Below are 12200 nucleotides of genomic sequence, written 5' to 3'. Positions count from 1 at the left end.
TTGGGCATTCCTATCCCCACACTAGTTGTGGCCTCATTTTGCCTATTTATAAACATATCCCCTTCATTAACTAATCCATTGAGATCATTCACCCATTCCTCATTTTCCAACCCTCCTCACTCTTTCATCTCCTTGCTACCATCTGGCACCCACACTAACGCTTAGTGTTAGATGTTGGGATTGATCATTTGCAACCTCTTATCTTTCTTTCAACCATTGCAATCAATTTTCTCCCTCTCACTTGTGTTGTTTTCAATCTCCTCTATGTAATCACCTTGCTTTCCGCTATTTGTGCACTCGCAAGGTTGTACTCCTAGCTTATGCTGAAAATTGTCTAGTACTGTTTAAAAGGATGAAGACGATACCTAATCTATTTATCTAATCTAAAAAACTAAAAAGATTATTGTGACTTAAGCAGACCTGTAAGTAAACTTTCAGATGGTTCTTTCTCAAAGAACATTTTGGCTACAAAGCAAGCTTGAAAGATACCAACTCGGGCTCCTAAAGAGTCTAAGATGTATTAAGGACACTGATTAAATTTTGAGAAACAAGCTCATAAAATGTACCTCCTTTACTGTTCTTGTACTGCCAGAGCTGCTCACATATCGTAGCACAATTATGCAATGCAGCAACCAGGAAAGATTATATCCATACGTGTTTTGCCAGGGAGAAAAGCTCTACTGAGAATTCTAGGAGGCGGCAATGTTGCCTATTGGCGAGGGAGGATACATCCTTTCTTACTGCCCATGGGTAACAAGAACAAAAGATACTTCCAAATACCGTTAATTCTTCTGTGGGACGTAAATAATGCTTTTCACGTTTCTTCCTTTCTTGTCTTTATCGCCTATTGTACCAAGCTACCACAACCTTCAAATCTTGCATGTATTTTTTAGCGTTACACCTGGATAGGCCTCGACTTATCACAGCATACAGGAGGTAGCCAGAACCCACTCGAGAAATTTACAGTATCCTCTCAAGTTTGTCTTGTTAATACATCTGCTCAATTTATATACACAAGAATTGCTAGAATGAGGCAAAACAATCTGTAGATCCCATCCTCTTGTAGTGAGAGAGGCCAACACTCCAGTTATTGTAAGAACAGGTCTTACAGCAAACCATCAGGCAACTGCAACGAGGCCTTCACGTAAAATTGCGTACAGACTCACGCTCAGTTCGGAGGCAATCAGAATGATTATCAGCCATTCCATGAAGTCAGACTTTCTGTTTTGCAGAACTTCAAGAAAGAACTCTACACTTTTCTGTAAAAAGCAGGACACCAGATGAATCTAAAATTTCTGGGGGTTAGCCCAACATTTGGAAGCTCAGCATCTTAATCAGCTGACCCAAGCATACCTGGATGGTCTTCAGCTTGAAGTTCATATTCTCAAACCGATCAAACATTTCAAACTCCTCTTGTAAATACTCCCAGATACATCCATAGCGCGAATCTTTCCAAGCAGATTCTGATCTATTACCATAATTTAAAAAAACGCAAATTGTCAACTTCAGCAAATGCATAATTGTCTCAATTTATATCAGAGTATCTCAACAACAGTAGTTTACCAACTTCAGCAAACACATAGGTTGTGATCATCACTAGTTGACAACAGACTACATATGTAGACTTGTACAAAAGCAAAACTAAAGTAGCATTCAGTTCATAAGTTTTGAATCCATTTTGGGGTAACAGAAGATACATCAAATACACATGCAAAAACAGCATGTTCACCATCAAAAAACAAAGAAAAAGTGATGTTGGCAGCTCAGCTTGTGCATACACATGAATGCACAGTAAACTTGAAGTGGTTCTGAAATGGCACCAAACTCACCTGTCTAGCAGACGAACACGCAGGACAAGATCAGCCAGGGTGGTGTTGGCAGAGGCCACAAGCTGAAAGAGTTCTTTCCGAGACATAGTAAAGTTGCCTGTTTCTTCCATCCCGCTGTTGAGCCTGCTGAATATGTTGACCATTCCATCTGCCTGTGTCCTTTTTTTGCTCATTAGAACTGTTTATTCTGATCATGAACAGCACAGCACATCAACCACAGAATGCGTTACTAGCACATTAGTGGGTCCCTACCTTCTTAAGATGATGTTCCAAAGCCACACTCTGTGCAAGAATGCTGCTCACGACTCTGATGTTGTCCATGTCCAGCTTTTGCAGGAAAATGGTATCAAAACCTGCTTGACTCCAAGTCTCTAGACTTGGTCTTATAACTATCTTGTAATCTGCACCCACAGCAGATACATGATTATATCTAATTCTTGTCACAAGCAAACACTAATACATCTAAAGGCTTACCAAACTGAGTGCTTTTTTGTTTTTTTGTTTAATTTTATGAGTCCGGTATGCAAAACCAGGTTGTGCAAACATTATCACAGGGCCAAACGAGAGCTGCTATTAGTAAGTTAGTTTTGCAAAACACTCATCACAAATGCAGCGGATCAGTTACAAACTCTGCAAAAGATGCACACCAAGCTGTCAAAAGACCATGTACCAGCAAGATAGTAGGGTTTGCGGGGAGGAACACGGAGTGAACTCCGTAAACACTGAGAAGAGAAGAGAAGAGAGAATACCAGCAAGATAGTAGGGTTTGCGGGGAGGAACACGGAGTGAACTCCGTAAACACTGAGAAGAGAAGAGAAGAGAGAAGAAACTCTGATGAGTGGAATGAATGTAATACAAGGGAACAAGGGTGCCGTAGCACAAGGAAGATGAAGATAGCCACGAACCACGAACCGCAATGTCCTCCTGAAGGGGTGTGACGGTAGTGAAGAAGCTAGAGAGAAGAAGTGACAACTGAATGAATCAGCCGAAGGAATGAATGAGAGAGTGGCCTATAAATAGGCACAGTCAGTCTAGGATGGTGCCCCTTTTTGGGGCTGCAAACCCTGGCCCATTGGAGAAGGCATGATCATACAAAGGTAGCTTAGTGAAGCTTGGCCCACATGGTTACATTGTGGGGACTCCTAGGGGGAGAGGGAGAGATGATGATGATTGCTCAATAATGGTTGGGTCATTGGCAGGATGAAGAAGATTGTTTGTAACAAAGAGGTTTGAAAACAAAAGGGAGATCAAAAGTGAATGCGCTTGTATAAATAGCCAAAGAAACCCAAGGGAATCTAATGAGAGGGAGGTATTTTAAGTAGATAAAAAAAGGCTAGCACAGAGGAATATTAAAAAATATCAAGGTACTTAATGCAAACCAACAAGCACCTATTTAGTGTGGGTCAAAGAAGGGAGAGGACACTTAGACTATAAGTCATGATCAGCTTAATAATGAGTGACTATTAAAGATCAAGGCCTATGGATTCAAATGAAAAACATAGCCAAGGAGGAAGGGAGGAGGGAAAAAAAAATTCAAATCATAGGGATAAATCATATTAAGCCATGTGCTAAACCGTAGCAAAAATAGGTGTGCATTAGGAAAAACTCAAACACCAAAATGCGATGACAATATAGCATTATATTGTGTGTTTATGTGTAATAATAGGGCCAATTATCATAATTACCAAACACAAGTGCAAAAATACAATTTAGGATACTGTATATTAATGTAGTACTTCATTTAGAATGTGTCTATTGGCAATTTAAATAACTTGGCCAACCCCAAGGTTTTCATTTGTTGCCTGAATAGAGGTAATAATACATAGCTATTAATGTACTGTTGGTGAAGGGTAAAGGGTTTCTCAACACCCCCTCTCAAGCCTAAAAAGGGGAACAAGAGAAGAGTGAGATGGAGATGCAATGCTACATGCTGAAGAATGCTCATGCAATAGGTGCCACTTCGACAGTGTCCCTCGTGGGGAAATTGTTCACTTGCCCAAGGGCCCTAGTACAAAGATGATGAAAACATACAATGCATAGGAGGAATGTCAGACTTTGTGTGGTGCCGAGAACCATAAGAATATGCCCGTACTCGATCTTGGGAGTTGGCTCCATGTTGACTAAGGGACGAAGAAGATCCACCCTGTAATCTAAGAATACCACCTGAAAGGAGACCTTTGAAGAGAATGAGGAGACAGAATGAGTTGTAGAACCCGAAACTCAACCTCGGGAGAACGCCACTAGCTCCGTGACTCCATGCTGGAAGGAATACGAAGGCCTAGTCACCAAGTCACTGCTGCTGAAGATCCAAGGGTCCCAATCTAGGTAGATCCTCTAGATCCTGGGTATGAGTAGAGGAAATGATTGCTCAAAGGAGAGCCACTCCTCGAAAGTGAAAGGTGATGGTGTGTGAAGAACTTCATGGCACATAGGGTCCCTCTCTAAATCGCAAGGAGTAGAAATAGGAGTCCCCTCCGAAATGGAAGAAGAACTGGAAGCCCGCAAGCCCCCTCTGAGGGCGAAGTAAGAAAATCCCCCTTTGAATCCCAGTCTAAGAGAGAAAGGGAATCCAACCACTCATGGCTTATGGACTGCGAAGCATCAGATGACGAAGGAAGTGCCGCCAGTCGTGCCAAAGAAGGTATCTAGGGCTCAAAAGAAGAAGTCGGAAAGCACCCAGAAGTGGCCTCCGGAACCTGAGTGGAAGAGGGTGGGAAAGAAGGAGGCTTAGGATGAGCCAAGGGTGGGAAATAGTTACAGACTCTTAGTGGAGTAGACTGCGAAGGAAATGTGGGCCGTGGAAGCCACTATGCCCAGAAGTAGGTGGGAGAAACCTCCATGCAGTGGAGCAGTCTCCAAGAGGGCTTATTGCCTCGTAAGGTCTTAGAGCCGTCATGTGCTCGAAAGGACTTAGTACACGTCGGATGCGGCTTATTGCCTTGAGCATAATACTCTGATAGCCGATGCAGAACGATCTCTGTGGCCAAGAAAGGAGAGGTGGCACAAGGAGTGCCTGGTGGAAGGCACATATACTCCGAAGGGGTGGGGAGTAAAGGTTGAAGTCGGCGAGCTTCGTTGGGATGATCGCTCGTGCCGCAGTAGTAGCACCCAGTAGGAAGGGCAATCTGTCGGTGAAGACGCTATGGTACCAGTGTGGCAAACTGGAGAAGGGAGGGTTGGAGAGAGGGAGACAAAGAATACCTCCCAATGCGCAACAGAAATGATAGATAAATCAAATGTTGATGTTGAATCTGTCACCGGTCTTTGTCTTCTCTGATGAGGAGAATCTTCGTGGGCAAACATTGCCAAGGACGGCTAGATCTAATGCAGATGACAGTGCAGGGAAGAGAGAAATACTTAAAACACAAGTGAGGAGAGAGAAAGACTAAAAACGCAGGTGAGGAGCAGCCGCCAATTAGGATGTTGATGCAGCGGAAGAAGAAGAGAAGTGGACAATGAACCCACCACCAGGCGGTCTTTGCCTTCACTGGAGTGGAGGATATTTGCCAATGTTTGAGTAGATCCGGCTCTGATACCATGTCAAAAGACGATGTACTAGTGAGACAATAGGGTTTGCGAGGAGAAACACGGAGTAAACTCGAGAAGAGAACAGAAGAGAGAAGAAACTCTGATGAATGGAATGAATGTGATACAAGGGAACAAGGGTGCCGTAGCACAAGGAAGATGATGAAGACAGCCACGAACCACGAACCGCAATGTCCTCCTGAAGGGGTGTGAGGGTAGTGGAGAGGCTGGAGAGAAGAGGTGACGGACTGAATAAATCAGCCGTAAGGAATGAATGAGAGAGTGGCCTATAAATAGGCACAGTCAATCTAGGATGGCGCCTTTTTTTGGGGCTGCAAACCCTAAACGCAAAACGCAAAAACGCAAAAATGCAAATTGCTGGTGAAGGGTGAAGGGTTTCTCAACACAAGCTACCCTCAAGGAGTTCTAGTTGGGGCACTAGAGACTGGTGGAGACTTAAGTAAAATCTGGACTGCTAGGTAGGCCTGATGTGCCTCCCAAGTCCTTCACCCATGTGTATGCTACAGTCACCTGCAGTCTTGTGCAGGAATGGTAGATACCTAATGCGTGAATATAGAGCAGGGTAGCACCTTGCATCCAAGTCCGGTAAAGTGTGTATGCATGGCACATGAACGTGGTCACATTCCACAGCATAAGCTGTTTACGAACTCTGTTTGGTGGTCAACATCTACATATTTTTTCTGATTGACTTATAGCATTGTTGTCTCATTGATCTAAATTATACGTGAGTTCCAAGTTCGCAGTTAGGTTATTATGTTACCATCTTTTCTTGCTTCTTCTGTGTGATCTAATGACTCCAGGCAATGCCTTTTGACAAGGTTCAGATACAAGTCCTCCTCATCTTGTAACCTAAAGTTCACAAGAACTGCTGAACCATAATGAAAGACGACCAGAAAAGGACCGGACGTCCAAGATGTTCCAACCTGCCATAAGCACCAAATCAGTTAGCTGTAAATTATGGGAAGATATGTTTCTTGAAGATCAAACTGCAAAAACTTTACTCTTTGTGGAAAATAGGGAGGTCCGATAGTGCAGTATTTGCATCTTGCAACAAGGGTTGTCCGAGAGTAACTCATAGTTTCGATAAGTGCCTCATCCTTCAAGGCTTTCAAATCTACACTGAAATCTCCACTGTCAGTCCATTATCTATCAGGCGGCATGAGACAACTAAAACAATACTGAGCATCTCCACTATCATGAACATGGCATGCAATGAATACAACTTGCAATTATTCTAAAAGTATGCTCGACATTTATATGTTATTGTGTCGACAAACATAGCTGATGTTGCTCATAAATATGCAACTTTTCACAAAACAAGCACTGGTAGATACTTTAACAGACATTAGATATTGCTGACTGGACAAGTATATAGAACTATATAGATCTGTCTTTTGGCACCTCCTGCAATGTAGCTTCGCCTGCAAGACCTGCTGCTTCACCTGTGGCTCCGCTCCTGTAAAGAAATGGTAGCATTTGCAAGAAGGAACATACTGTGTACGGCAAACACTATAACAAAGAACTCAGAAACACGGAAGAAGAATGAAGATGAATAGTGAGGATTGAATCGCGTTGATACAATGGAGTGAGAGTGAGTGAGCCTCAGGTTGGCCATGTCTCTGTGTCTGTCTTAATGTCTCTCAGTAGCATACATAACCATCCTGTCAAAAATACCTCTAAAACAGACGTGACCATGGATTTTCAGCCGTTGGCACGACCACCAAAGTGTCCCTCATGTGAGCTCATGACTAGGAACCAATCCCACTCTCTATCAAAGAAACAACCCATCATGAACCTAGATGTCAATCCTAGCTCTAGGATTTGAACCTATCAGACTTCAATCAATGCGTCAGAGAAGTCCCTCTCTGGATCCTGTGCATCTGTATAGATGTATAGATGAGGCGCAGTTGCCCCATCTCACCACTCTCTCACGCTCCCTCATTAGCACTAGAGAGTTACGAGGGATGCCGTAATCACCACCACTAGAAAGCAGTTGAGGAAGGAGCCATCAATCCCTTCCTGCGATCTAAAGAAACTGATCCTTTCCGTGCCTTGGACTTCGCCTTGGTCAAAGGATTGAAGTCCGAGTCTGAGGCAAATGATGACTCGTCGGAGGAGTCCACATCCCACGTAGTCTTCTTTTCCTTCTTCCTCCTGCAAGCCGCTAACTCTTTGTAATCCTTTCGTAAATGACCTTTCTTCCCACATTGGTAACACTAGGTCTTCGACGACTTCTTCGAACCCCTCTCTAAAGCTACAAGAGCCTCACTAGAACTTGACAAAAGTCTTCCCTGTAACCGCAATGATGCCTCATGCTCAAGCAGCATTGAGGTCATATATGTAAAACTGACACGAATTGATGATGTCTGCACCCTCAAAGCATTTGCCACTCCATCAAACACTAAAGGGAGTTTGACAAGTACGAGTCCAATAAGATGAGCCTCTGGAAGGGCAGACTGCATTTGCCAAAGCTGGTCTTGGATCTGGGTCACACGAAGTAGAAAAGACTGAATAGTATCTTTGGCCTCGAACAGAATTTGTTGGAGCTATCCATAAAGAGTAATTGCCCTCATGGTGGAAGGTGCCACATACATCAGTTGCAACTTCGTCCAAACTTCACAAGATGTCCTGCAGGAGGCAACCACTGGTAGGACTTCTTTGGAAATACACCGAAGTAAGACCGAGTAAGCACGGGCATCGTCCGAACCCCTAGAAGTAACTGGAACATTAGGGGAAATATGAACTTATTAAGGGCCTCATAAGAAATGGATTAAGGGAGGATTACTTTTTTAATCTTGACATCAATGTGGGCCAAGATGTCATAAGGAATATATAGATGGTATTGAGGCAAAACCAAGGGTGGTTTTATTTAAAAGAGAAAAAAAGAAACCATGAAAATGCACTTATCAAATTTATTTTTGATATGTCAACATGTGAGTGGCCCTTGGCCTAGTGGTAGGACCATGGGGCTAGAAGTGCAAGCCCAAGGGTTCAATTCCTTACATGAGCGACTGTTTTTTTTTTCCCTTGGAGTGGACCCGCCACCACATGTCACATGTTGTTTCATTGAAGCAATTTGCCCAAAACAAATTTTTAAATTGAAGGAGTCATCATTTTTAATTTGAAAATTGAATTTCCCTCCCATCACCTTTATACGTGGCAACACACAAATTCATCTTGAGAAATCAAGACAAATAAAAATTTGAAAATGAAGTTTCTTTTTTTACAACACTAAACTTTTAAGGAAAACCATCAATAGTGGACCCATGGGAGGAAAGTAAGTGGATAAAATACACACATCACTTCCTCTCCCATTGGTCCACCTCAAATCTCCCTTGGTTAAAAAAGAGATTAACTCCTAAATTTCTAAAAGGCCCTTTTTTAGTCCATATTTCCCCTAATGGAAGCAATCATCATATATTTTCAAAAATGACGTGCGATTCTTCTCTAACTTAGACATATTCCCAAGTTCCAACATTTCCACTATCATCTTTATCCTTAGTAAAAACCAAGTACGCTGAAAGATTATTTTTCAGTACTTTAGAAATGGCAACTACAAATACAATAGGAACAGATTCCCCTTTCAACTTTACATCAAGTGTGAGAGTCTTTCCCTTATGATGAATAGTGATCTCTTTTGCATATAAATCAATCATTGCATGTATAACATGACACCATGGCATACCAAGCAACACATCACAACCGTCAAGTGGAGTAATAAAGAACTATTCACTATCCATATATCCCTATATATGCAACCGAGAGGGGCTCTGCATGGCCTTTACAAGCCATTCCAACTTCCCCCATGAGTCTCATCTCATCCTCTCTGATGCTTAGATGGGTTACCATATCTACAGGGATGAAGTTCACTTGTGCATCATTATAAAAGAATATCAATACATGTTGATCCTTGATTTTGCCCCATGCTCTGTATAACTCGGTAGCATCGTCATTGGGCTGATCATTAACAATATCGAGCACCAATCCCACTAATATTTTGGGCTTCTTTCCCTTGGGATCTCCCTAATTTTCTAATTTCCCAGCTTGCTACCTATTGGGACTGTGAGAGTGCGCTGCGAAAGAGGGAATACGAACACGGAGGGAGAGAGAGAGAGAAAGCAGAAAATAAGAAAGAGAAATCTGCACTGACTGAAATGAATGCTGAATACAAACGGGAAGGTGGAAGGAGACTGATCAGTCCCTGCACGCAGCCCACAGCGTCAGTGAGGGCACCAGATTAGGCTGATGATGATGGCAGCACCACCACGGGGGAGGAGTGTCAGAATCTGCAAGAAGACAAGTGATCAAGTGGGGAGGGGGACTGCCTATAAATAGGCAAAAGGACAAACCCTAACCCTAACCCTAAAAATGCCCTAAAATGGGCGCCCCACAACAGTGACCAAAAAGTGGCCGGGCAGCCAGTGGCTGCCCACTAAAAGAGGCCAAAAAGAAATACACATCCTAAGACAGCCAGTCGAGAGTGACTAGCCTCCCCCATCATAACACATGACAGACATGTCAAAGCTCCTAATGTCCTCGTCTGACTCAGACTGAGGCTCACAGGCAGGAGATGACAAGGCATGACAAACATGACTGCTAACACCCCCTCTCAGATCTTGGATGTGGCTGAAGGCCAAGGGAGAAACGGATCTTGGGGTGGCAAGAGGAATGCCAATGTCGATGAAGTCCGTCGATGTAGACTGCCACTGAAGGAGCTCCTCACGATCCTGGGAATCCCCCTCTAAAACACTAAGGGCCAGGGAATCCACAGCCGCATCACCGAGATCGTCCCCCGCTAAAAGGGATGGGGGGTACGAGGGAACCACCGGAGGGGAAGGTGGGGGATGGGAAGGAACCTGTGGAATAGAAGGTGCACAAGCGGGAACGGCTGTAGCAATAGACTGCCGCGGAGGACCCTGCATCAAAGAAGGGGAATGGAGCCTGTAAAGCCCGCTCTCCTACCAACCTGTAGATAAGACAGCTCCTGTAAAAGAATCCTCAATAACAACAGCATGCTCGGTGAAGATCACTCGTGTGCCAAGCCTTGTAAGGCCATAAACTGAGAGGAGGGGAAGGCCCAAATCTGGAACATGTAGGGCCTGTGAAAAGGAGGTCAAAGGTCGGTCGGTAAACAAAGGCAATGTGCCAACACCACTAATAGGCACTGATAAAATGTCACCAACAGTGAATGAACCCTCTGATGGACGGAGATCCTGTAACAAATCACCTTGGGGAGTCATATGACTCGAAGCACCACTATCCACTAACCAAGGCTGCGCAGAAGACACTGCAGCCACGGAAGAAGGATCCTCCTCCAAAGCATGGATATGAAGGAACACTGACTCATAGGTAACAGCTGGTGTAGAGGTAGAAGAAGGCTCCGATGTAGATCCACCCTTCACTCCCGGACGAAGGTGAGGGTACTGCTTCCAGCATTTCTCCTCGGGATGTGTCCCTTTCCCACAGTGTGGGCAATTCGGTCTCTCTGAATCTGAGTCAGAGCCTGAAGAACTATCCTTCTTCTTAGCCTTTGACTTCTTCTTCTTCTTCTGTCCTCCTGAACTTGCAACAAAGGCTCTAGTGGAGTCGGATCCACTAACACTGACCTCTCTGAGTCACTCGTCATGCTCCAAGACAAGCGGGGATAGCTCCTCCCATAGAAGCTGGCCAAGGGTCCTCGAAGTAAGAAGGCTGGTGTAGAAGACATCAAACCGAGGCGATGGCAGCTGAGTCAAGAGAATCATAGCCATGTCTTCAAAAGATATCGTCCGACCAAGGGATGCAAGCTCATCCCTCATATCTTGTAATCTGTTGATGTGGTCCTTCATGGAAGGACTATCATCAATAGCGAGCATCCGCAACTTCTTTTCGAGAGATATCCGGTGGGCAAACGTCTTCTGTTGATAGAGAGACGCGAGCTTTCTCCACACGTTTGCTGCAGTCTTCATCTTGTGAACATGAACAAGGACAGAATCTTGCAAACTCAGAAAGAGGAAAGATCTGGCTCTAAAATTGAGCCGATCCCATAAGGCTGCACGATCCATAGATGTCCCATCTGCGGGATCCACCTTAGGCCAGGGAATAGGAACAGAAACAAGCTCCCAAAGATCGAAGGAGTCCAAGATACACTCCACCTTGCAGGACCATAGAGAAAAGTTGGAGCCATCCAACCGGTCCTCTTTGGGCAGCTGAGGAAGTACGAATACCTGTACAGGGGGTACCAAAGGCTGCATCTTCGGCCCACTGGAAGGGGCTCGCCGAGATACATGAATAGAAGGGGGACCGGAAAGAGGAATAGACTCCGGACAACGGGCCTCGTGATAGAAATCACGCCTCCGTTCAAATGAGTGTCGAGACAAAAGCTCGTCATCTGAGTCATCAAAGCCCGTAAACTGATGAGAAGACATCTTCCAATCCGCAAAACACCAAACACCAAAGAAAACTTTGCCGATGCCGAAGAATGACCAGCAGTATAGTCACCAATCACCAAAACGCAGGCGGGGGAGGCCTACAGACACCTGGAGCTGCAAAACGCAAGGTTGTTTGATGAATAACACCAAGACAGAAGCCGCCAGCACCAAAATGCAGCCTGGGAGTAGGTCGCCAGCAGGAGAAGAGCCGCCTGGAGATGGAACGACAGCTAGATCAACAAAACGCAGACTGGAGGAATGTCACCCAGCTGTAGGAGTAGCCGCCCTGACTGAAAACACAAGCAGAAAGAGGTTGATGATGACGTGGCAGCCTCTGGAGGGGGCGCCTGCAGCAAACGTAAGGTTGGTGACCTCCTAGAAGGGCCGCCTTGGCTGTTGGGGAAGAGACCAGCAA

At 44.6% G+C, this 12200-nt stretch overlaps 1 protein-coding gene across 4 annotated transcripts in view; it reads right to left on the bottom strand.

The window, feature by feature from the left end:
* Positions 1–765: 765 nt before the first annotated feature.
* The window catches only part of LOC148028596 (protein RETARDED ROOT GROWTH-LIKE-like), a 28483-nt gene continuing 17048 nt past the window's right edge, over positions 766–12200 (bottom strand). The window contains exons 1-7 of one of the 4 annotated variants that reach the window (XM_087688860.1): positions 6777–6990; positions 6377–6494; positions 6136–6298; positions 2082–2230; positions 1830–1981; positions 1354–1468; positions 766–1259 (exon numbers count right to left, since the gene is read on the bottom strand). In XM_087688860.1, coding sequence (XP_087544986.1) covers positions 1119–1259; positions 1354–1468; positions 1830–1981; positions 2082–2230; positions 6136–6298; positions 6377–6451 — 795 coding nt within the window. In that variant the 5' untranslated portion in view covers positions 6452–6494; positions 6777–6990 and the 3' untranslated portion in view covers positions 766–1118. Of the gene's footprint in view, positions 1260–1353; positions 1469–1829; positions 1982–2081; positions 2231–6135; positions 6299–6376; positions 6495–6776; positions 6991–12200 lie in introns of those variants that run through there. The other 3 variants (XM_087688862.1, XM_087688859.1, XM_087688861.1) reach the window with 3 other exon arrangements.

This window comes from Lygodium microphyllum, chromosome 11 (genome assembly GCF_053477565.2).
Source record: "Lygodium microphyllum isolate KBCC chromosome 11, Lygodium_microphyllum_v1.1.10, whole genome shotgun sequence".
Classification (NCBI taxonomy): domain Eukaryota; kingdom Viridiplantae; phylum Streptophyta; class Polypodiopsida; order Schizaeales; family Lygodiaceae; genus Lygodium; species Lygodium microphyllum.
This window is presented reverse-complemented; position numbering and strand designations above follow the sequence as displayed.